General features: G+C 36.6%; 4 protein-coding genes across 5 annotated transcripts; 2 read left to right on the plus strand and 2 right to left on the minus strand.

The window, feature by feature from the left end:
* Positions 1–2,231: 2,231 nt before the first annotated feature.
* Positions 2,232–4,512, plus strand: LOC147289815 (Homeodomain-like superfamily protein). Its single transcript, XM_086237447.1, has 5 exons — positions 2,232–2,757; positions 2,853–2,929; positions 3,032–3,068; positions 3,207–3,318; positions 3,424–4,512. Exons 1-5 carry the CDS (start codon positions 2,442–2,444, stop codon positions 4,058–4,060), a joined length of 1,179 nt encoding a protein of 392 aa, XP_086093573.1. The 5' UTR covers positions 2,232–2,441; the 3' UTR covers positions 4,061–4,512.
* A 1,456-nt stretch (positions 4,513–5,968) lies between these two features.
* Positions 5,969–7,302, minus strand: LOC147289816 (SGNH hydrolase-type esterase superfamily protein). The gene is made up of 3 exons (XM_086238652.1): positions 6,682–7,302; positions 6,264–6,531; positions 5,969–6,162 (listed from the first exon to the last, which is right to left on the minus strand). The coding sequence occupies exons 1-3, from the start codon at positions 7,300–7,302 to the stop codon at positions 5,969–5,971; spliced, it is 1,083 nt and encodes a 360-aa protein (XP_086094778.1).
* Positions 7,303–12,359: 5,057 nt separating this feature from the next.
* Positions 12,360–20,009, plus strand: UGP3 (UDP-glucose pyrophosphorylase 3). Of its 2 annotated transcripts, none has more exons than XM_086238026.1 (17): positions 12,360–13,208; positions 13,394–13,574; positions 13,658–13,807; positions 13,878–14,084; positions 14,185–14,357; positions 14,472–14,538; positions 14,724–14,890; positions 15,166–15,324; positions 15,555–15,646; positions 15,742–15,836; positions 16,004–16,081; positions 16,259–16,354; positions 16,605–16,679; positions 16,755–16,846; positions 16,945–17,107; positions 19,030–19,090; positions 19,574–20,009. In XM_086238026.1, the coding sequence occupies exons 1-17, from the start codon at positions 12,517–12,519 to the stop codon at positions 19,684–19,686; spliced, it is 2,661 nt and encodes an 886-aa protein (XP_086094152.1). In that variant the 5' UTR covers positions 12,360–12,516; the 3' UTR covers positions 19,687–20,009. The 2 variants fall into 2 exon arrangements, with proteins under 2 accessions (XP_086094152.1, XP_086094153.1); XM_086238027.1 differs by having other exon boundaries at positions 12,361–13,208; positions 13,923–14,084.
* A 360-nt stretch (positions 20,010–20,369) lies between these two features.
* LOC147289818 (U-box domain-containing protein 1-like) lies at positions 20,370–22,795 on the minus strand. The gene has a single exon (XM_086238341.1). It carries the CDS (start codon positions 22,696–22,698, stop codon positions 20,614–20,616), a length of 2,085 nt encoding a protein of 694 aa, XP_086094467.1. The 5' UTR covers positions 22,699–22,795; the 3' UTR covers positions 20,370–20,613.

Genomic DNA, 22,795 nt, shown 5'->3' on the forward strand with positions numbered 1-22,795 from the left:
TTTGTTTGGGCTTCTTGGGTCATGAGACTCATGACTCATGACTCATCATGACCCATGAGGGTGTTGTGCTGATGATGAACTTTAATTTCCAAGAGACATAGCATTTCTTTCTCTTTGACGGCTGTAGTTTCTCTCTGCAAGATCCTTGTGATGAGGTGAACGACTTTAGTCTTTACTGGTTACATATATCATATATATCATGCATGCATGCATGCAGTGTATATATATATGATGCAGGATTATATATATGTGCTGTAATACAAATGCATGAGGGTAGAATATTATCATGGCTTATTCATACAATTACCCCTTGTAAGATACACTTTTTTTCACTTTGCCCCCTGAAACTTAAATCCTCTCAGTTTGCCACCTGAACTTCACACAGTTGTTGCAAAACACCCTATGCCGTCAACTCTGTCAATTTTTTCGTTAAAAAAGCTGACGTGGCACTTATATAGCATGGGTAAGACCCTTTTCTAGTTATGTAAGATCCATGTGGACAAAAAAAATTGACATGAATCTTATTATTTTTTAGTTTAAAAATGATTTTTTATTAGTTTTTTTGTCCACATGGATCTTACATAACTAAAAAAGGGTCTCACTCATGCCATATAGGTGCCACGTCAGCTTTTTTAACGGAAAAATTGACAGAGTTGACGGCATATGGTGTTTTGCAACAGCTGTGTGAAGTTCAGGTGGCAAACTGAGATGATTTAAGTTTCAGGGGGCAAAGTGAAAAAAAGTGTATCTTACAGGGGGCAATGGTGTGAATAAGCCTATTATCATTTGGTTTCGGATCAAATTAAGGTACTCATTATTGCTCATGCTGACCCTATATATATATATGCTGTAAACCAATCATAAATGTGGTGCACGTACTGAAGTATTTGGAATTGAAATTTCAGAAATGAAGAACTGGATCAATATATATATATATATTGAGTGTTATCATACATGATGGGTTAATTCGTACGTTTAGTAAATAGTTAATTGATCTAATTAATATATATATATATATAACAAAAAGTGAAATAAAACAAAATTAATCCTGGAGTTTCTAAAATGATAGTTGACTTGGAACTTGGAAGGGCACCAATTAGTCCTCCAGTGAGGACAAATCCTTGATCGATTCTAGGCAATACAGAGCTGCAGTCCCATTTTTCTAATACTACACTTGCTACTAGTGACTAGTACTAAGGAAGGGTCATTGAGCCAAACCCAATTGCCAACCAAATTACGAACTCCCACATATGCTTTTTTTTTTTTTTTTTTTTTCTCTCTCTCTCTCTCCCACACACTCACACACACACACATATATATATGCAATATGCATGTAAATGTAATGGGTCTTCTTCCAGTCACAACTCAACAAGTCACGGGCTGACCTCTTTCTCATAAAGCCACATCCCACAGGATTCTTGTTAATTTACAGATGCAGGCGACACGTACACTGGTTACTTGAGACTTCACAAAGTTGACTACGTACCGTGTCCAATGTCCATGTTTGTATCGCAAATCAGCTTTGTGAGGAGTTATCAATTAATATATAAGTAATGATTAACTAATTAATACTAGCTCAACATCCCAAATGCGAGGACACATTAATATGACTCGATTGCCACCTCCAATGCTATATATATTCTTCAAATTAATGACAATGATATATTTTACGTTTTCACTCAATACAAAGAAGTGATTAATTAATTTCCCCTAAAACATATATATGCCCTAGCTAGCTTGTAGCTAAAGTGATTAATTAAGGAAAGTTTCTGCAGTGAAGAGTAGCATTATTTTTGTCCTAGCATTTTCTTTTTGGAATTACAATATTTATGCAAATTAATTAATTGGTGTATACAGATGTGATCAATATATATACTGTGAACTTTAAAAAATATTTACCAATTAGGGTGATTCAATAGAACGCATATATACCCTTTTCCAGTGGTATATGTGTGCATATATTGAGTTGTATAAGGATTGTTATTAGTTGTAACAAACTCCCATGTACATAGTTTAATTTGTGTATTGTCATCCTACTATACCATTTAAGTACGCAATTTGGTTAATATTCTGATGTATGTACATCAGAGTACATACATACATGAAGACATTGAAAAAATTTATTCGCATCATGTGTGCAAGGCTACGTACATTATTATATGCATATATAAATATAATATATATATATATATAGAGGGGAGGAGAGAGAGACTTCCCCTATTATATAAATTATATATGTGTCATAGGCTCATAGCTAGCTAGGAGAGGATTTCCATTTCCAATTTCTCAATTCCTCCAAGTGCAGGCTCAATTCCCTTGTATGTAAATACTGGATCTCTAGCTAGAAAGAGCATCATGATGAATACAACAAAGATCACTTGATCGTAAACAGAAGATGATCGAAGATCACATTAGGAAGCAAAACATAAAGATCGAGATCGATGAAGAGAAGTGAAAGTAGGAGTGAAGTTTCTAAAACTTGCCCTTCTAGCACGAAGGAATATGAGGATGAAATCGAAGAGGAGGAGGAGGAGGAGGAGGAGGTGGAGAGAGATATCGATAGCCACGAGCAGCGGATGAGGAATGGTCTTAGCTCCAGCAGTAGCACCATCGAATTAGAGAATGATCTTCACAAAAAGGGATCAGCTTCTGAATCTGTACGCCAGTATGTTCGTTCCAAGACCTCAAGGCTTCGCTGGACACCTGATCTCCATCTCTGCTTTGTTCATGCCGTTGAAAGATTAGGAGGACAAGATAGTAAGTCGATCTATATCTATCATGTGTAATATATATAAATCTTGTACTCCCCAGTACTTGAGTTCCTAAAAGTATTGTGATTTAATGTTGTTCAGGAGCAACCCCCAAGTTGGTACTTCAATTGATGAATGTCAAGGGTCTTAGCATAGCTCACGTGAAGAGCCATCTCCAAGTAATTTGATGTAGATTTCATATATAATTAATAATAATTCCTACTTTAAATAGTTCATATCTGATCGATTTTTGTTCTAACTTTTGGTTTTGATTTTATTAGATGTATAGGAGCAAGAAGATGGAAGACCCAAATCAAGGTATATAAACTACTGAACTCACAGTTATCTACAATTAAGTAGCAAAATTACAGTTAGGGTTACATGATCATCTTGATTAGCCATATATCCCTTAATAATTTTGTGAGATCTTGCTTAATTTCTTCTATGTCAACACAGTTGTGTCAGAGCAAGGATTTTTCATCGAAGGCGGCCGAGATAACCATATCTACAACCTCACTCAACTCTCCATGCTACAAACTTTCAACCAATGGCCTTCTTCCGGATTAAGGTATGAAATTCATGGCTAGCTAGCTAGCTATTCCCTTTTGAGCAATTTATCAAGGATTTTAAATTTAAACCAGTACTGACTAGTTTGTTTCAATATTAATTTAAGGTATGGTACTACTGATCATCATCACGCCTCTTGGCGAGGTCGCGACCACCAACAGATTTATAGCCCTTACGATACAAGCAGGGCTGCCCTACCGGCTGATAATAATACCAGGAATAATATCAATGGAGTTTATGGTTCAGTTTCTGAGAGGATATTTGGAATCACCAACAATAAGAGTAGTACTTCTTCAGCAAACCATCAATTGTTACATACAAACAATATTCCATCTTTTAATGGACAAGCCATGACTTGGAGAAGGCAACATCAAAATCTGGATGTGTTCGAATCGATCCACAGGTCATCATGGAAAGATCATAGTAGTTTGAACAGTAGCAGTACTGCCAATCAATCTCTTAGTAACATGAACTGGAGATCAGTAATTAGAGGAGGGCAAAGCAGTACACTGAAAAGGAAGGCGAATTTGGGTCATAATAATTGTGACTTGGACTTGAATTTATCACTCAAAATTCCTCCAAAAGATGATGATCAAGATCAAGATCATGAAGTGGGTTATGGTTTATCTCTTTGTTTGTCTTCATCTTCATCCTCAAGGCTTGGCATGAAGAAGAAAGAAGGTGGTGGTGATGATAGGGAACAAGGGAGGACCATGGCAAGTACCCTGGACCTCACTCTATGAATGAGACAAATAAATATTCTAAGTGAGATCTTGAGGTACGTACTTGTCAAAACTCAAAAGAGACCAAATATTGAACTTGACCATTGTCGCGTCATCCAGCTACTTGCAGCATAAAAGGTAATATTGATCACCATTATTACTTGTTCTCTCTCATTTGTTGTATGTATTGTCTTGTATCACATGATATATAGCTAGCAACAGCCAAAAGATTCAAATGGTGAATATCGAGGTATACAGAGAATATTTTTTAGCATTACCAAATATGCAAACAGTAGGTGGTGGTGTGTGTACATTGTTAATTTTGAGAGTTTTGGGCTCCTATATATATATCCTGGTAATTCTTCTTTTATTATTAGATATGGAGGCCAAAAGAAAAAACCTTAAATATTCATGCTTGATTAAGAACAATATTTCTTGGAAATCTCATTTGATTAACTTTTATATGTTATCTCTGAAACCATGGTCCTGCAAATACTAACGATTTCCTCTTAAAATGCCATTTTATATTATTACATGAATTTATCTTTCTCGTTTAGCACAAAAGAAAGAATTACAATTTATCTTCTCTTTGTAAACTATAGTTAGCCATGTAATGATATCAATAGCGGATTGAGTTTTCTCTACAGGGTATGATCGATCGAGTATGCATTTTGTTGCATTTCAAATCATTTAATCCATTCAATCAAATCTAATGACCGCTATTAATCCATATATGGAGGTGTAGATTGATCTTTACTATTAGATACATAGAATTAATGGCATTAATGGTTTGGATAATTTTTTTCTAATGCGGAAGGGAAGGTATGAGATTTGTGCCGGATGTGGGTTTTGGTGTGAATGCATGGTCACGTTATCTCACATCCCACATTAATCTCAAATATTTCATCTCACCTGGTTCAAAATGCAATAAAACACACTTCTAAATATATACAGAGAAGCAGCATTAATGAGGGCCCGAACATTTTATTTTCCTAGCTTGAAGCTAAAAGGTGTATTTTTTTCTTCTTCTTCTTCGATCTTCTTTAAACTTAATTTAGAATATACCAAACCCAGCTTTTAGCTAGGAGCTTTATAATCGATAGGTGGTGATATATTCTTTTCTAAATGTTATATTATTTTTATGCATGCTAAGCTATAGATTTGTTAAACAGTTCTATATATTTATGCCCTAACATGCTTCGATTCAAAGTTTTTGCAAGTGTTATAAAGAGCGACAAGTATATATATTTCTTTGGTTAAGTAATATATGATATACAGAAATTTAAAAATTTAAGACTAATATATGGTATAATCTTTATTTTTTGAATTCCGATCTATATATATTAATTCTTCATCTTAATTACATAATTAAAGAACATATATTTGCAAATTTTTCCTCTAGGATTTCCTTTATGCATGTAATGGTGTTAGATTGAAGGGGCTGGCCAATATACAAGTTTGATCAATGGAAAAGTAATCAAAATAGATACCTAGTTCTTGAGCCAAATTGTTAGATTAGATAACCAATTAATTAAGTCCAACATGATCAAAGGACATATATATAAATATATTCCTGAATATATCTTATTAATTAATAGCATATATGTATTACTAACTTATTGAATTAATCTATTTCAGAGTACTTGATCAAATAAAATTAAACAAAAAAAAAAAAGAAACACGAACTTTTTGTTTTTGAAACTTTTCTATAGTTTGCATATATATTAAGAAAGGGTCAACTTATCCCAGAAACAAAGAACAACTAAAGGCAGCAAAAGCCACGCAATTAAAGAGAAACTAAACAGTCCCTAGCTACCAGTAACATCTAAGGGGACACAACCCAGGTCGATCCCAAACCTACAAAAACATCTACTAAGGACAAGTTAAACTATCGTTCCGAATAATGAAAAAGAAAAATGATGTAATTAACTAAGCAATAAGTTGCGGTATGACGGTCCTTTGAGCGATGTCAGCAAGAACCCCGTATGCTGCTTGCGAAGGGTGCACGGAATCCCAGAACAAATATTTAGATGCGTCATAACACATGGGGCAAAGATTGTTGCAGAGAGGGCCCATCTCAACCAGCCCAGTTCCACAGCATCCTACTTGTGTTTGCTCGAGCCCTACAGAGTACAGACATACATATATACAATTAAAATAAATAAATAAATGATGTATGTGCCATGTGGTACTAAATATGTAATACAAATAATTAAGTAGGTACCATATTTAAGTGGGTTTCTGAGCATGTCCATGATGGGATTGTAGGTGTCGAAATAGGCGAGCCTAGCACCAGGGAGTCTGGCTTGCAACCTAGAGACAAAGCGTTGGAGCTTGTTGTTGTATGCCTGAGAGTCGCCATTTTGCTGGTCGTTGCACATACGCCGAACGTCCAGGAAGGACACGCTGCGTAGTGTCTGTTGCGCTGGTAGGCATCCGATTGGCGGAAGACCCGTCACCTGGAACCTCCGCGCTCCCCTCCTGTATAGTATCTGACCAAAAAAATTAAGAGTCAAGTGTCAAACATAATTTGTTAGATATCTGGTATTGCATGCAAATTAGTCCATCTTAACATGTTCAAAGTAGCACAAATAAATGGTATGGCAATCATGTTGCATGGTCAACAAGAAGGAAAACTCCACCTGAATGAAAGACGCAAGTCTTTGGACCAGGAAATCTTGATACCTTGATAGCCCCCCAAACTCAATTGTCCTCAAAGCCACAAGCGTCTCGTACACGTTAAGCAGCATATCATTAGTCCCAGTACTGATCACAAACACTGCGTTTTCCACAATCCGGCTACGATTCTCTGCCCCAACACTTCGCTCCATCCTCTGCAGGGCCTCGTCAAAGTACGCCAACTGCGTAGACAGGCTCAAAACCCCGGTCAAATCCAGGGTCACGTCATCTAGCCCGCTGCCCCCTGACCCAAAACTGACACCCGTCAACAAGTCACCGTCTGTCAAACTCGGGTCAAGGTACGCGGGCAACATGGGCTTAAGGCCCAAGTTGGCGACCATGAAGTCCGTGGCGAGCTTTCCATTGGAGAACCTTCCGGAGGGGAAGTGATTTGGCATGTCCCTGCCGTACGGCAGGTGGTCGCTCCGGAAGGTCGACAGGAGGCCGTTGTTGTTTCCGGAGTCCACTGTCGAATCCCCGAAGGCGAAGACGGCGGATATGGGTTGAGAGGCGGCGGTGGTTGGAGTTGGTAGAGATATCAAAGAAAGTGAGAGGATCAAGAAGATGGTTTTTTGGAGCTCCATGGTGAGCTTGGTTTGCCTAATTTCTTGGTTGATGTTGCTGCGGAATTTAGAGCTATGTGTTGATGAACGAAAACATGTTTAATTTATAGAGAATATTGGGATGGTTGAGTTTGCATTGCATTGCATTTCTCGGATTTCATTAATTATTTACAAATCAAGCCAATATACACCATCAGTTTATTTACACTTGTCATATATACTTCTAAGTACAGTAGTCGAACAGAACAGATCGATAATGCATAACTAATCCTAATAGACTTGAAATCTTAACAGACTTGCATGTTTTGGATAACGTTATCCATGTATATTCTAGTTTTTTTAAAAACAAAAAACAAAAAACAAAAAAATAAGAGGTACATGCATTATAAAAGTTTTAAATGTAAATTGTGCTTAATTATAAATATGGCTAATTCCTTACAGACCAAGGCTAATTAATTACCGTCTGCAAAATAAATACAAATTCTAACTTCTCACAATCATCGGTTTGAACTTTGAAGTAAGTCGATCAAAAAGTTATCTAACTCGGTCTTTAACCTCTCACTATTAACTAGGGATACTGCTACGTACTATTCTGAAGGAAAAAATATCCAAATTTAAGCCGGTCAATAATGTCAATTAATGTCATCCTGCAAGCCTTTCTTTCGTTAGAAAATGATAAACCAATTCTCAGCTATAATGATAATTTTTCTTTAAAAACATTTATAATTAATTTATTTATGCTGTTTGCTACAAGAACAAACATTTACATTCATCATGTGTATTTATTAACCAGCTGGATGGGGCCATTAGTAGGCTCACCAGCCCAGGGTATAGCCCGGCCCATCTCACTTTTTCCTTTTAGGTGTAAGTTTTAGGTTAGCCTAGCCAATCCTAGCTACGTCAAAAGTCATTCAAAAAACTTTGTTACAATTTACGGGCTTATAATGACCTTTCTTTTTCTTTCTTTTTTGGTAAGATTACAATGACTTTCCTCAATAATAATTCAATAAATTATTATACACACTAACACACGTATAACTGAGATTATAATAAAAAATTTGTTGGAATTATGGAGATATAGAGAATGTGGATATGTGGATTAGAGTAGAAAGTTAGAAGTGAGGTTTTTTTTTTTTCAAATTTATTATTATAAGAGATAATTAGGTTTGGGTTAAAAAAAAAAAAACAGTTTTTAGATGAAGACCGGAGATGTTTTAAAATTTATAAGAAAATCATTTTAATTCATAATAAAGTTCTTCCCCGATTTGAAGGGTATTTCCTCTTCTAGAAGGTAGATTGAACTGAATAAATTAAAACCTAACATAAAGTCATCAAAGAAAAAAAAATAAAATGACTTGATACCCTAAATCATTATCGATTTTAGTCTAAGAAAAACTCATAAGATGGACTGAACTCTTAAGGGGGGTGTATTCAATTAAGATTTTAATAGACTTTTGTAGAGTTTTTAAAAGTCATTGACTTTGGTAAAGTTGATGGATTTTTAATGACTTTCATAAACTCCACATAGACTTTGATAGAATTCTATTTAGAGTTTCCTGACTTTTCTCATAGATTTTGAAAGATTTTTATAGACTTTTAATAACTTTGATATAATTTTTTATTATTTATTTTAGGATTTCTCCAATATGTTTTTTTTTTTTTTGTCCTCTGTGAGTGAGTGGAATGGAGATGAACTTCAAGACCGAGATGCATGTATTATAAATTGTCCTAATATTGCAAACAATATAAAAAGTTGTGACTAAAATTGTAGGGGACCAAAATTATTTTGTTCCATAATTTATTATAAGTGTTTTGAATTTTAAGTTTTTATGTTGTTAGACTGTCAAATATTGTGTTTTAACGAGTTGTTAGAATTTGTCTAATTGAATTGACAGGTTGAGAACATTATATGATGTGGTGGTAACATTATTTCTCAAATTATGAATATATAATCTTGTGATTTTGTTGAGTACTTAAAGACTGTGAAGTGGTTGGTTTGAATATCTTGCTGTTATATTGCATTGTGGCAACGTTGTTGGTTCCAACCCAGGATGAGGAGTCAATTAATATAAGAGAAAAAGAAAATTAATATAAGAGGATATAGTAATTAGAAAAAAATAAATTAAGAGGTGGGTGAAGAAATAAGATTAGGGGGTTTAGCATCACTCTTTATAAAAAAAATAACTACCACTTTTTTAATAGTTTTTTAATATTTGAAATCCTTTGAAATCTGCAGGGAGACACTGGAGAATTATTGACTTTGATATAACATAATTTACACTACAAAGTCCATGAAAGTCTTTTAAAGTCTATCATTTAATAAAGTCAATGACTTTTTGAATATCATGTCACTTTTATAGACTCTCTTAGAGTGCTGCTATTTGCACACCCTTTTTTCTTTTTGCACACCTTTTTTTTGTTTTTTTCTTCTACACACCCTTTATTCTTTTCTAAAATATACAATTTCTCTTAACACACCCCTTCAATTACCCTAATACCCCTAATTTATCCATTTCACAAAAAAAAAAAAAAAAACACACACCCTCCCCAACCTCCTCCTCCTCCTAACCAAAATCAACAAACACACACAACCCATCCCCGACCACGCTGAGAAGCCCACCACCGTCGAAGCCTGCAAGCTCCGCGAAGCCCACCACCGTGCGCAGCTCTGGGTCTCACCCTTTCTCTGTCTCTGTCCGATGACCAACCCACCCCCTCCCTCGCTCCTCCCCCACCCCATGCCTCTGCCGAGCTCAACTCTCTCTCTCTCCCTCCTTCCCTCTCTCCTCCCTCCTTTTTTTTGTCTCTGTCCGGCCAACCCAGCCACGCCACCCCACAGCACCACCTCCCTGCCACACTCCCTGTTGCATGCCAAAAGTAAAAAAAAAAAATTGCAGGCCGTTCGGCAGTCATCCGCCGAAACCGGCGGGTTCGTTCGGCAGCCATCCGTCAAAGTCGTTAGTTTCGTTCGGCAGTCATCTGCCGAAGCCATTAGTTTCGTTCGGTGGCTGTCTACCGAACCAACTGCAGCAGCAGAGAAAGGGAGGGAAGAGAGAAGGGAGAGAGGAGAGAGGGAAGGAGAGAGAGAAAGAGAGAGAGAGAGAAAGAGAAGTCGAGCAGGGGCTGAAAGGCTGGTTGGGTCATCGGACAAAGACAGAGAATGTGGTGAGACAGAGAAGGTGGCGCGCGGTGGTGGTGCTGCGAGGAAGGTGGTGCTGCGGGCGGTGGTGGTGCGAGGAAAGTGGTGATCGGGCGAGTGGAAAGGAGAAAAGGGCTGCCGGGCTTGGAAGGAAAAAAAAAACAGAGGAAGGGGTGTGCAAGGGCTGTATAGTCTTTTTTTTTTTTTTAATAGGGGTGTGCAAAAAGAAAAAATAGGGTGTGCAAATAGCATCTATCCTCTCTTAAAGTCTTAATTGAATACCATAGACTTTTTCAAAGTCTTGATTGAATACCACCAGATTTTTATAAACTCTTTAAAAGTTTTGATTGAATACCACCAAACTTTTTAATTCCACCAAAGTCATTTAAAATCCTAATTGAATACACCCCCAAGTCTCCATTATTATAATAATAGCATAATTGGTATAGGATTACAATTGCACTTAAAATATCTAATGTTGTATATATTGTAGATAAAACTATTTTTATTATATTTTATTGTATAACATTAATATCACATTTGTAATAGAGCTTGTACTCACTTGAATGATTTTCTTATCTATTAGAAATGTAATATTAAGGTGATGCAAAAAGGATTTTATATCTATTAATTGAAGATGTAATATCAAGATGCATGCACAATGAATTTCGTATCTATTAGAGTTATGACTCACTTAAGTGAATTTCGTATATATCTATTAGATATGTAGTACGAAGGTGATGCACAATAAATTTTGTAATTATATATAATTGGGATTCACTTAAATGAATTTGGTATATATCTATTAATTAGATATGTAGTACTAAGGTGATGCACAATGAATTCCATAACTATTAGACTTGGGATTCACTTAAATATTAATGAATTTTGTACCTATTATAAATATAGTACCAAGGTGATGCACAATGAATTTTTATCTATTGGAGATGTAACAATATGATGTAGAAATGTAGATACATCTTGTATTACTCATACATTAGTACTCTATACACACCCACCAATTTTTCTTAGAAGATTGAGAATTTTTTCTTAAAAAATATAAAAAATGAGAAAAAGGAAAAAAAAAAAAAAGTTGATATTTGTACACCCTTTTTCCTTACATTACACGAAAAATTATAAGGTATAACCGATATATAGCCACGTGATATAACCAATCAAACGTATAAAGGTATTATTGGATAATGTGTTTATATTAGTAGGGTATAATATTAATAATATCTACTTATATTATAACACATAAACTGGTTATACCACGTGTCAATATATCAGTTATACAGAATAATTTATCCACATTACACACCCTACACCACTTTTAAATTTTTTGAATTTCTCTATACATACCCTCAATATTACCACATAACTTCACCTACACAAAAAAGAAAAACTAACAGCCACCAAACCCAACCCATCCTCTGCACACAACGACCCACTTGCCGGAGGTGGCCAACTCATTTTTTTCTCTTCCTCTCTCACTTTTTCGTCTCTCTCTTTCTCTTTTTCTCTTTTGCAACCTTTCTGCCGGATGGAAAAGGAGGCCGGCGAAAGAAAGAAAAAAAAAATAGAGAGAGAAGAAAAAGAAAGAGAGAGAGAGAGAGAGATGAAAAAGGAGGAGGATGTGTCGGCAGCGAGGGATCCGGCAACAACGATGGTGGTGGCCGGAGGAGGCTGGCAAGGGTGTGTAGTTGGGTATTTTTGGTTTGTTTTATCATTTTCTTTTATTTTCTGTCTTTTTAAGTAATTTGGTTTCAAGTGGTTTTTCATTTCACAAAATAAATTGAGAGTGCAAATAGCAGGCCTAAAAAAAACAAAAGGGGGAGGATTAACCGAGGAAAAAGGCGGAAAAGTGAGGGACATATCTAGACAGACAGGTCTTTCTACTGTTGGACAGTTGGGACGAGAGTAGACTGTCGAGAAGAGAGAAATATTGATAGGATTTTTTCTCGCGCGCTCTTATGCGCCAAACACCAAACACGGTCGGTATATGCTTAAAGCATCTCCTTCTTATCCTTCCCTCCCTTTTCTTCTTATTCTTGTCTTCCCCCCCTCTCTCTCTCTCTCTCTCTCTCTCTCTGTAAATGATGGCCCGCTCAACGCCAATCCTCAACCACAACAGCACAAACTTCCTCTTCAGCTTCAAAAGTTATCACTCTCACTTCCATTCTCTCAGTTCTCTCCGCCTCACCAAACCCCCACTCTCTCTCTCTTCCTCCTCGTTTTCTTCTCCTTCTTCTTTATCGTGCTCGCAGCCTTCCCGTTACATCACGCGCGTCACCACCGCGCCGGTAGAGTACGCGCCGCCAGCTCCCGACTTCGATTTTCACCAAGAACTCTCGCGCCTCAAATCTCTCCGTTCCAGGCTCGCCGACTCCAATTCCCTACGCGCCAAGCTCAGAGCGATCGACGGCGATTACAGAGTAAAGCGCTTCTTCAATTCCAGCAAGAGCGGCTTCTCCATGGTTTTGGCTTCGCTTAATTTGAGTCCGTACGAGTTGTTCTTGCTCAAGTGCTTGGTTGCGGCGGGGCAAGAGCACGTGCTTGGCTGGGGGTTTGAGTTCGTCGAGAGCGAGCTGGACTCGGTCAGGAGCTCGGTGAAGAGCGCGCTTTATGCGCTCGTCGATATGATTGAGAAATTGGATATGAATGGCGAGGGTTTGGGGAAGAGGATTGGCGTGGCTTTGAATGCTGAAGATTTGAAGGACTTGAAGAAGCTTCTAAAGAATTTGGAAGAGATTGAACAGTTCTATTGCTGCATTGGAGGAATTATTGGGTCAGCTAGCTATTTCTATGTTTTTATTTTAATTTGTTAACAATAGTCTTTGTATTTGGGTATTTGGGTATGAATTTGCTTTGTTTCCATTGATCAATTTGCTTCTATGAAAAGTTTTGCGTCGGAAATAAATTGTAAATATCATATACAAACTTGAGGTCCGTCTAATTACATACTTGGTGCAGATATCAGATAACAGTATTGGAGCTTCTAGCCCAATCAAGAGTTGAAATGCAGACTACAACCTGGTCCAAAAACGTACAAGAGCAAATGGAATGCAGCTTTTTGCAAATTCATGCTCCTAGTGGACTGGATCTTTCTCAAAATGCAGAATATACATCTCAAGCTGCTTTGTGGGGAATTCAGGTTAGTACCAGGGTCTATTGTTCATTCAACATGAAGAATGCAACATTGGGTTGTTTTGAACTAAAAGATCTTATCCACTTTAGGGTTTGCCAGACCTAGGTGAAATTTATCCTTTGGGAGGCTCTGCAGACAGGCTTGGTTTGGTTGATCCCGACACAGGTGAATGTCTCCCCGCTGCAATGCTTCCTTATTGTGGACGAACTTTATTGGAAGGTCTTATAAGAGATCTTCAGGTATAAGATCTCTGACTGTCAAGCTTTGTACTTGACAAGAAGAATGAGCTAACTTTAAATTATTTTGTAGCGAAGGAAGTTAAATGCATCTTACATTTGTGTGTTTCAATTCAAGGCTAGAGAGTTCTTGTACTTCAAGATCTATGGGAAACAATGCATCACCCCTGTTGCAATCATGACAAGCTCTGCAAAGAACAACCATGCACGCATAACTTGTCTTTGTGAAAAACTTGAATGGTTTAGAAGAGGTCGATCAAGTTTCCAACTTTTTGAACAGGTTTAATGTGGTAAACCTTGAGGATATTTGCTAATATTGATTCTCTGGTTTGGGCAATGAATATCATTGTTGATTAGATAATTAAATTGTGAACTTCCAGCCCCTTGTTCCAGCTGTTACTGCAGAGGATGGGCAATGGATAATCATGAAACCTTTTGCACCCATATGCAAGCCTGGTGGTCATGGTGTGATATGGAAACTTGCTTATGATAAGGGCATTTTCAAATGGTTTTATGATCATGGACGAAAAGGTGCAACTGTACGACAAGTTAGGTGAGCCACAAGTAGTATATTTAATATCACAAGTTCATTATTCTTCTTCAATTGGAAAATTTTGATAATTTGGATGTCAAACTTGGATTTACATAAATAACGGTGAACTTTCAGCAATGTTGTGGCAGCTACAGATTTGACCCTCTTGGCACTGGCAGGGATTGGTTTACACCATGGGAAGGTACACTTATTCAAAAAAATTATCTTAGGTCCCCCTTCCTTTTCTGGCATCTACTATATATAATTGATATTGCTATTGAGTTCATTTGACTTTGTGGAAAATGGTACCTATGTTACTAGAGGGTCCTTGCAGACTTAGACTTTCTTTTCTTTTATTGTTTTTCACTCTACCTTTACATGTAACAGAAACTGGGTTTTGCATCCTGTAAGAGGAACTTGGGGGCTACAGAAGGAGTAAATGTTCTAATTGAGAAAAAAAATCTTGATGGAAGGTGGGCATATGGTTTGTCGTGCATCGAATACACAGAGTTTGACAAGTTTGGGATAGCAGATGGACCTCATTCTCGTAATAGGTATATATTATCTGTTAATTGAAATTTGTAATCTAGTTTATATGATATGATGCAATTTCATAGGATAGGTTCCTTTTTCTGGTTTATGTAGAGATGCATTTGTTGACTTTTAATATCTGTAAAGATTATTGTTTTATGTATTTTGGTTTTGTCTCTTAGTTCATGAACTCCTCTTATAAGTACTTTGGGCAATTCATTTTATCCACCTATTTTTTATTTTACGGTGCAGAATTTCAGTATATACTCCCAAATTAACCATGCTTTCTATGTTCAAGTTTGCAGGCAGATTTTCCTGCCAATACAAACATCTTGTATGTAGATTTGCCTTCGGCAGAGTTGGTTGGGTCAAGTAATAGCGGAAACAGCTTACCAGGAATGGTGCTAAATGTTAAAAAGCAAATACAATTTGTAGACCATTTTGGAAAACCACACAGGTATTTTTAAAACTTTTAAATGCTGTTTTCATGAGTGATTATTTTGTCTGCGTCAATAATACTTGATAGAAGATCCTTCAGAGATAACCTCAAATTATCTCTTTTTACCTATTATTGTTATTAATTCTGCATGGTATGCTGACCATTAATGTGTACACCATGCAAAGAAACAGAATTTGTAGCACACATAAATGATGTTAGCCTGATTCCTAATCATTTTCATTCATCAGTATCTCTGGGGGCAGGCTTGAATGCACGATGCAGAATATTGCTGACAACTTTCTTAATACATGTCCATCTCGATGTTATAAGGGTTTCGAAGGTATTATTTCTGATATATTGCAGATTATTGTGACATACCAGTTCTTGTTATCTTTTATGCTTATCAGTAACTTTAATAGCTATAATTGTTGGCAGATAAGCTTGATACTTATATTGTTTTTGATCAACGAAGAAGAGTCACCTCATCTGCTAAGAGAAAAAGAAGGCACACAGACAAATCTTTACACCAAGTATGTATTAGTGTTCTCTGTCTATGTATTAGTATTCCCTGTCTCCAATTTGTGGGAGTAGAGATTGGACTAAATTGAAGTGTACACGTTTTTCGTCACAGAATAGTCACTGGACATGGTAATTTTTCTCCCTAAGGTAATATTTTTAAGTTTGAATTCACATGCAGACTCCTGATGGTTCACTGTTGGATATCTTACGAAATGCCCATGATCTTCTTTCTCAATGTGATATTAACATTCCCGAGGTATATCCTTCTGATTCTTGTGCAGTATATTGCCAAAATTACTTCCGCTTGATGTGAGCCATCACTAAGTATTTCCTCAATGCAAGTTCATTGTATCCATCTAGCAAGTCATAGAGTTTCTGATGAATTTTCTTTTTGATGTTCAATAATGGTATTTTACTTCATGCTATGCTGCAGATTGAAAGTAATGACAAATATCTATGTTCTGGACCACCATTTCTTATTCTTCTGCACCCTGCTCTTGGCCCACTTTGGGAGGTCACCAGACAAAAAGTAAGTCAATGAGAATCTGAATGATGCATGATTTCAAGGTTCAACTCATTTTTCTCCCTTCTCTCTAGGAATGTGCATTTAGTTCCTTTTGTAATTTTGAATTCTTGTGTTACCAATTAGCATATATAGATGTTATCTGCATTGAGTTATGGTTCCTTCTTTTTCACATACTGTAATCAGGTGGTCTCATTAGCATCCAAGACTGTGTTGTTGATTTTATTATTTATTTGTATTATTCATTGCCTATCAGTTCTATGGAGGCTCAATATCCAAGGGTTCCGAGTTACAAGTAGAGGTTGCAGAGTTCCTGTGGAGGAATGTTCAGGTTTATACTATTCAAATAGAACATTAAGGAATATAAGTTATAGTTTCCTTAGCTAATCTTTTTCCTACATTCCAGCTTGATGGAAGCCTGATCATAGAGGCTGATAACGTTATGGGCTCAACTAGGATTGACCAAAACGGTGAACCCATTTTACAATACGGACACAGGTAGCATGCTGCTTTCATTTCTACTAGTTTTAAGTCTTTTCAGAAATGCTGAATCCATTTACAATGGCACTCATATTTATAGACTATTGATTCTGTAGGTGTGGAAGATGTAAATTACAGAATGTAAAAGTACTGAATGAGGGCATTGACTGGACTTTTGGAGACAATGTATACTGGAAGCATGATGTGCAACGCATTGAGGCATGCAAGGTTGTACTGCATGGAAATGCTGAATTTGATGCGGCTGATATTATCTTACAGGTTAGATTCACTACCAATCAATGTAGATATGCATGGAGGATAGACAAATCATTCAGAAATTATTGAATTTCATTTTTTTTTTCATTCTATAAATTAGGGTTAGTAGCTCCAGCTTTTACAGCTTATATGAGGTATTCCCAAGGAGTGAAATTTCGAAAATTTCGTCGTTTTTTTGGGGACCCGAAATTTTATCACATATCCCTTATTTTTCGAAAATATTTTGGCGAAATTTCCGAAATTTCGCTATTTCGCCAAAATTTCAGCAGAAATTTCGACCCCCCTGCTGTGACTATTGATACCTCACTCCCAGCCCCATTTTCATCCACTCAGATCTCTCTCTCTCTTCTCTCTGTCTTCTCCCCTGCGCACAAGTTCTCTCTCTCTCTCTCTTCTCCGCCTGCAGCAGCCCCTTGCCTCCTCCCCCGGCGAGATACTTTGATCATATGGCTATTTTAGATATGGCGTGTGACCCCCTGCAAGATGTTGCGATTCTTTGATCATATGGATCAAGAAATGAGGAATCTACTATATATGGCTATTATCTAATGTCCCTGGACCTCCATATATATATATATTAATATATGGTAATATTAATTGATATAGATATGTTCATATGTCTGTTCTTTGACTTCTTTCTGCTTTTATTTGATATTGATATAGACAGTTAATTCCATATTGATATAGATATTAATCGATTATTTATTTTTACTAAATTTGAGGCCGCTGATGCAAGATCAGTATTTGCTACTATTGATGGGATCTGAAACATCTCCCATCTGATCATTTTTATCCACCAAGATCTGAGGCCTCTCTAACTCTCTATTTTTCATTTTTCGTTTTTTTTATTTGCTTATTTGTAAAAGCTTATGAGATTAACTAGTTTACTTCTAATTTTGCTGCTAATTATGCTTATATTGATTGAGAAAACATCTAGAATATATAATAGTTTTACGGTTTTACCATCAGTTTGAAAGACCTTTTTTTGTCTGAGTTTTCAGACCTTTTTTTTTGTATGAGTTATCAAACCTTTTTTTTTTTTTTTTTTTTTCAATGTTGTACTTGACTAGAAATGTCAAATGTCTCACCACAATAAATTGGACCATAATTTCATGCTTTTATTTAAAGTCATCCCATTGCCTCTTCATAGATATGTGATATGTCAATAAATTCCAGTAGATCAATTTCATGTAGGAAAAATTTCATGTATAAATAAATTTGAGGTGTGATTTATATAATTATTAATTAGTGACTCATTTTTTTAACAGTATTTACCTCTAACGCGCATTATATTCCCCTTATATCATATAAAACCTCCTATATAATTTGGTTTTTTCAATGTTTTTTATCAATGTAATAGATAATATGTTAAATAAGCATATGGTCAAGTTTCATTCAAAATTTCCGTATTTTGATAGCAATTTCTGTCGTTTTTGTCTAATTTTCGAAATCTAAATTTTAATCAAAATTTTTGCAAAAATTTCTGTCGAAATTTCCATCGAAAATTTCCTCGAAACCGAAATTTTACTCCTTGGGTATTCCTACTTAAGCAGTAAGTCCTACCGTCCTTACAATCCAGTCAAAAGCATTTTCTTTTGATAAATAAATAATTTTGTTAAAGAGTGCTTGGGGAATGTGACATTGTGTTTCTAGTATACAATCTACACATGTAAATCAATTTCATTGTATTGAATTCAAAACTAAGAGGCAGAGTTTTTTAAATTATTAAATTTAACATTTGCAATATTCAATTCTAATTTGGACCATGTAATTTCCTTTGATGGCTTTGGTAAATGATTGGGTTAGCATCTAATTGTTAGGAGTTCACCTCTCAGGCTGGTCTATTCAGAAATTATAAGCTGGTTATAAATTTCTATTATAAGTAAAAGCTAAGAAGCTTTTTTTACTGCTTCTACCTGATGCAGGGAAATCATATATTTGAAGTTCCAAATGGCTACAAAATGAAGATCACACCAGGAGATTCAGGTTTGTAAGCTAAGAGCCTTTCATAACATAATTGCTTAGTGTGTCTGTTGTCTACTGTCCTGCTTAGTTTGTAGAGTTAAGCATACTACTACTATCATCAGCATTATCCAATATAATTGGGAATGTGAAAGACACAGCGAGGGAAGAGGACAGAGGAGGGGGACTGTCCAGACCGGCTGATCAGTCTTTTTCTTAAAAAATGTCTTAAGTTTAAGTATGTATTAAAAGATATAAATATGAAAAGAGAAAAATATGAAAATACTTTAGGAAGAGAGGTATGTTGAATATTGGGTGCAAATAGAAAAACACTTGCTTGAAACATAGTGATTTACATCCCAGGAGATAGAATCAAAGCGTAACATTGGTGATAACTGTTAGAACTGACCCCCTCTCTCTTACATGTACACACACCCGAATGCATTGTCACATACATATATGTGCAACACAATCACCAATTCATCCATCATTTCTTTGATTATACAGGTTTAGCAGTCCGATTAGATCCTATTGAACAGAACATGATGGACCGTGGAAGCTGGTACTGGAAATATGAAATAAAGGGCACACACATTCAGTTGGAATTGGTAGATTTGTAAAACACCAAATAAAATACTTATCCCCACCATAGGTGAATCGTGGTTCACAGATGGATGTGAAACTCACCCTCATAATATAATATTAAGCATGTTCAGGTCTGATTGGTTTAACTATGTTAAACCATTTCATCTTCGGGCCTTTGTTTTTTTTAAGTAGTAGTAGTAGTAGTGGTCGTTGTCTGTTAAATTAGAGTCTCGTAATCCGTCGGCTGCAGCTCATGGTAACAGAGGTTGGGGCTCCTCGAGGAACTGATGTAAAAGAGTTTAAGCGATGAAATATAGTCGATTATTTCATTTTTGCAATAGCTCTTTACAAATGTAAAGTTTGTATTATTTCTTTCGAGTACAGTTACTAGATCTGGCTTAAGATATGTAGCTGGTGTGCAAGAATATTTCACCACCAATTATAAATTATTTGTTTTTTTTTTGTGGCCAAGAATTATAAATTATTTGTTAAGGTGGTTAGATTCGTACCTTTTCTTTTCTTTCCTTTCAAGATATATACGGAGTACAGTTTCAGATCCCTTGTCTCGAAGAAAACTTTATTTGGATAGGATTTAGATTTGAAAATGATTTTTGTACAACATTTTTGGTAAGAAATAGAAACTAAATTTAATATAATAAATCAAATTAAAGTTTCTAGTAACTTTCTCAAAAAAAAAAAAAATTATCGAAAGTCAATAATAACAAAATTTTAAAAGTTACCAATTTAGATTCTCAAAAGAGGAAGTGAGCTACAATCTTCAATGAAAATACAATAATTGCTAAAAAAATGAAGAGGGAAAAATTGAATATTATTCTGGAAACAAACAACACTTGAGCTTTGAGATCCATTTGCAGTAAGTATTAAATGAACAACACTTTCATTTCTGTGCTTAATTTTCACAAATATACACCATTACACCTCTCTCTAAGTAACAAACACTGTTACACTGTGACAATCTGATTCTGAGATTGAAAGCAGCACCTATTCAGTAATCTAAGCAGTGCATCAGCCTTTCTTCGAGCTTTCAAGGATCCATCTGCAACCAAGCTTTGAAGAGAAGGAATGCTTCTTGGGTTCATTAACAGACGTCTTGCAACCTCCTCTCCTCCATCTTTGCACAGTCCCAACAGAAGAGTTATTGAATTCTCCTTCCCTTTTGGAGAACCAAATCTTAAAAGATCAATAAGAATAGGCACTAAAATTCTGCTCTTTCCAATCTCCTCCAGCCCTTCAGAGCAACCCAAAAGTAGTGCAAGCACTGCCAAGGCATCGTCTGTAATCCCAGCCTTGTCATCCATCAACAGGTCAATGAGCAGAGGAATCGCCCCGGTAAACACCACACTGACCTTGTTGGCATTGTAGACTGCAAGATTGAAGAGTGCTATGGCAGCATCTTTTTTACCGGCCGGGGTGCCTTCTTTCAAAAGCCCCACCAGTGCCGGAATGGCTTTAGGGCGTTTCCCAATGGTCACCTTGCAGTCATCTATCATTGACAAGCTAAAGATTGCTGCTGCAGCATTCTCTCTTGCTTCCATGGTGTTCCCTGATTCCAAGACATTTATTATGCTGTCAATTGCTCCGGCCGCCATTATCAAAATCTTGTTGTTGTTGAAGATGGAAAGGTTGAGTAATGCAGTGACAGCATTTTCCTGTATTCTTGGCTCATGGGATCTCAGCAATATCACAAGAAAAGGAATAGCTCCTGCCTCAGCTATTATCCTTCTATTATCCATGCCGGATTTGGCAAGTAATCGGAGCTCATATGCTGCTTGCCTTTGGATATCTGGTGAGCCAGTTGCTAGTTTCCCCACAAGAAATTCAGCTGTCAATTTGACAGCATCAGCAGCAGCTTTTGTAACAGAAATGTGATCCACAGCTTTTTCAGACAACTCTCTCTTGCTGTTGCTCCTCTCAAAATCTGAGGGAGATGGTGTGGATTCCACTAGTGGAATATTGTTCTCTTCGCACCATTGCTGCATTAGACTCTTCAGTGCATAGTTGGGTATAAGGGCCATGTGAATTAGCTTCTGCCCACTTTTTGGGCATGTTTGGTGCCCTGAATTGATCCACTGGGCAATTGAATTTCGATCATATGTGTGCCCGGATGCTACAATAACAGGGTCTCTAATCAAGTCTAATGAAATTGGGCAGCGGAATTCATCCGGAACATTGGGAACTATAGATTGAGAAGATGAAGAATGATCATAATATCTATTTGAGGGCGCAGAATGCACCATCTTAGTAAAGTCTTCTTTGTTGGGTTTTTCAAATTCTTCATCAATGAAAACCATGGATTTGCAATATGAAACAAGGGATATAAGATTGTTTATATTGGATACCACAATTAGTCCACCACTTCCTGCTTGCTTCTGAGCTTCTGCCTCTAGCTTTGAAGTTTCTTCCTCATAATCCATGGAGTTCCTCAGACCAATGCTGCCCAGTATATCCTTCACTTTGCCCAAGTCTGTGAACCCCTTGTTCTTCTTGTTCTTCTCACTGTTGCTGCCCCTCAATTGCAGAAGATCTTCTCTTCTCTGCAGCTCTTTAAGGTCAATAAACAACTCTGCCCTTTTTGCTTGCCTGTGAAGAAGCTCAACTTGCTCTCTAATATCTGCTGTAATATTAAGCAAACTCAGAGGTAAGATATCAAGTGCTCTCCCCAACTCCTTCACTAGCACATAGAACTGATTTGAAACAAGCTCTGTCTGCATAAGACCCCATAAAAAGCTGCCATCCTTGCAGTCTTGAATTAGAAACTTGGTCCTTCGAATCACGGAGAAAAGCTCGGTGAGACACAGGATTGAAGATGGAGGAAGAGGACCATTTGCTTCTTGAATTTCCTCAAACAAAGAAGAAAGAAGCTTGATCCTCCTTATCATGGTTGAGATGTTCCGAGCCTGCGTAAAGGGAAGCTTTCCTTCCATGAAACAAACTTCATTGCATATGTGAATCAATGACTGCAACAAAGACCCAGTTGGCAAAAATCCTGAGGAGACCATCATAGGAGGAAGAAGAGCCATATCCATGGTATGGTACTCTATGTTTCTCACTGTTTGAGTATAAGTTTCTGTTAATTGTGTTTGTGTGTGTTTTTACCAAAATTTTCTTTTTGTTAGCTAGGGT

Source organism: Dryas octopetala, chromosome 3 (assembly GCF_963921425.1).
Source record: "Dryas octopetala chromosome 3, drDryOcto1.1, whole genome shotgun sequence".
Taxonomy (NCBI): Eukaryota; Viridiplantae; Streptophyta; class Magnoliopsida; order Rosales; family Rosaceae; genus Dryas; species Dryas octopetala.

Excerpts from the sequence above, each read along its gene's own strand:
- LOC147289815 (XM_086237447.1), top strand. The coding sequence starts at position 2,442 with ATGAAGAGAAGTGAAAGTAGGAGTGAAGTTTCTAAAACTTGCCCTTCT. Across the intron at positions 2,758-2,852 it reads AAGATTAGGAGGACAAGATA|GAGCAACCCCCAAGTTGGTA; the intron begins GTAAGTCGATCT and ends AATGTTGTTCAG. Across the intron at positions 3,319-3,423 it reads TGGCCTTCTTCCGGATTAAG|GTATGGTACTACTGATCATC; the intron begins GTATGAAATTCA and ends TATTAATTTAAG.
- LOC147289816 (XM_086238652.1), bottom strand. The coding sequence starts at position 7,302 with ATGGAGCTCCAAAAAACCATCTTCTTGATCCTCTCACTTTCTTTGATA. Across the intron at positions 6,532-6,681 it reads GACTTGCGTCTTTCATTCAG|ATACTATACAGGAGGGGAGC; the intron begins GTGGAGTTTTCC and ends TTTTTTGGTCAG. Across the intron at positions 6,163-6,263 it reads CAGAAACCCACTTAAATATG|GGCTCGAGCAAACACAAGTA; the intron begins GTACCTACTTAA and ends TGTACTCTGTAG.
- LOC147289818 (XM_086238341.1), bottom strand. The coding sequence starts at position 22,698 with ATGGATATGGCTCTTCTTCCTCCTATGATGGTCTCCTCAGGATTTTTG.
- UGP3 (XM_086238026.1), top strand. The coding sequence starts at position 12,517 with ATGATGGCCCGCTCAACGCCAATCCTCAACCACAACAGCACAAACTTC. Across the intron at positions 16,680-16,754 it reads TCCTGTGGAGGAATGTTCAG|CTTGATGGAAGCCTGATCAT; the intron begins GTTTATACTATT and ends CCTACATTCCAG. Across the intron at positions 17,108-19,029 it reads CGGCTGATATTATCTTACAG|GGAAATCATATATTTGAAGT; the intron begins GTTAGATTCACT and ends TACCTGATGCAG.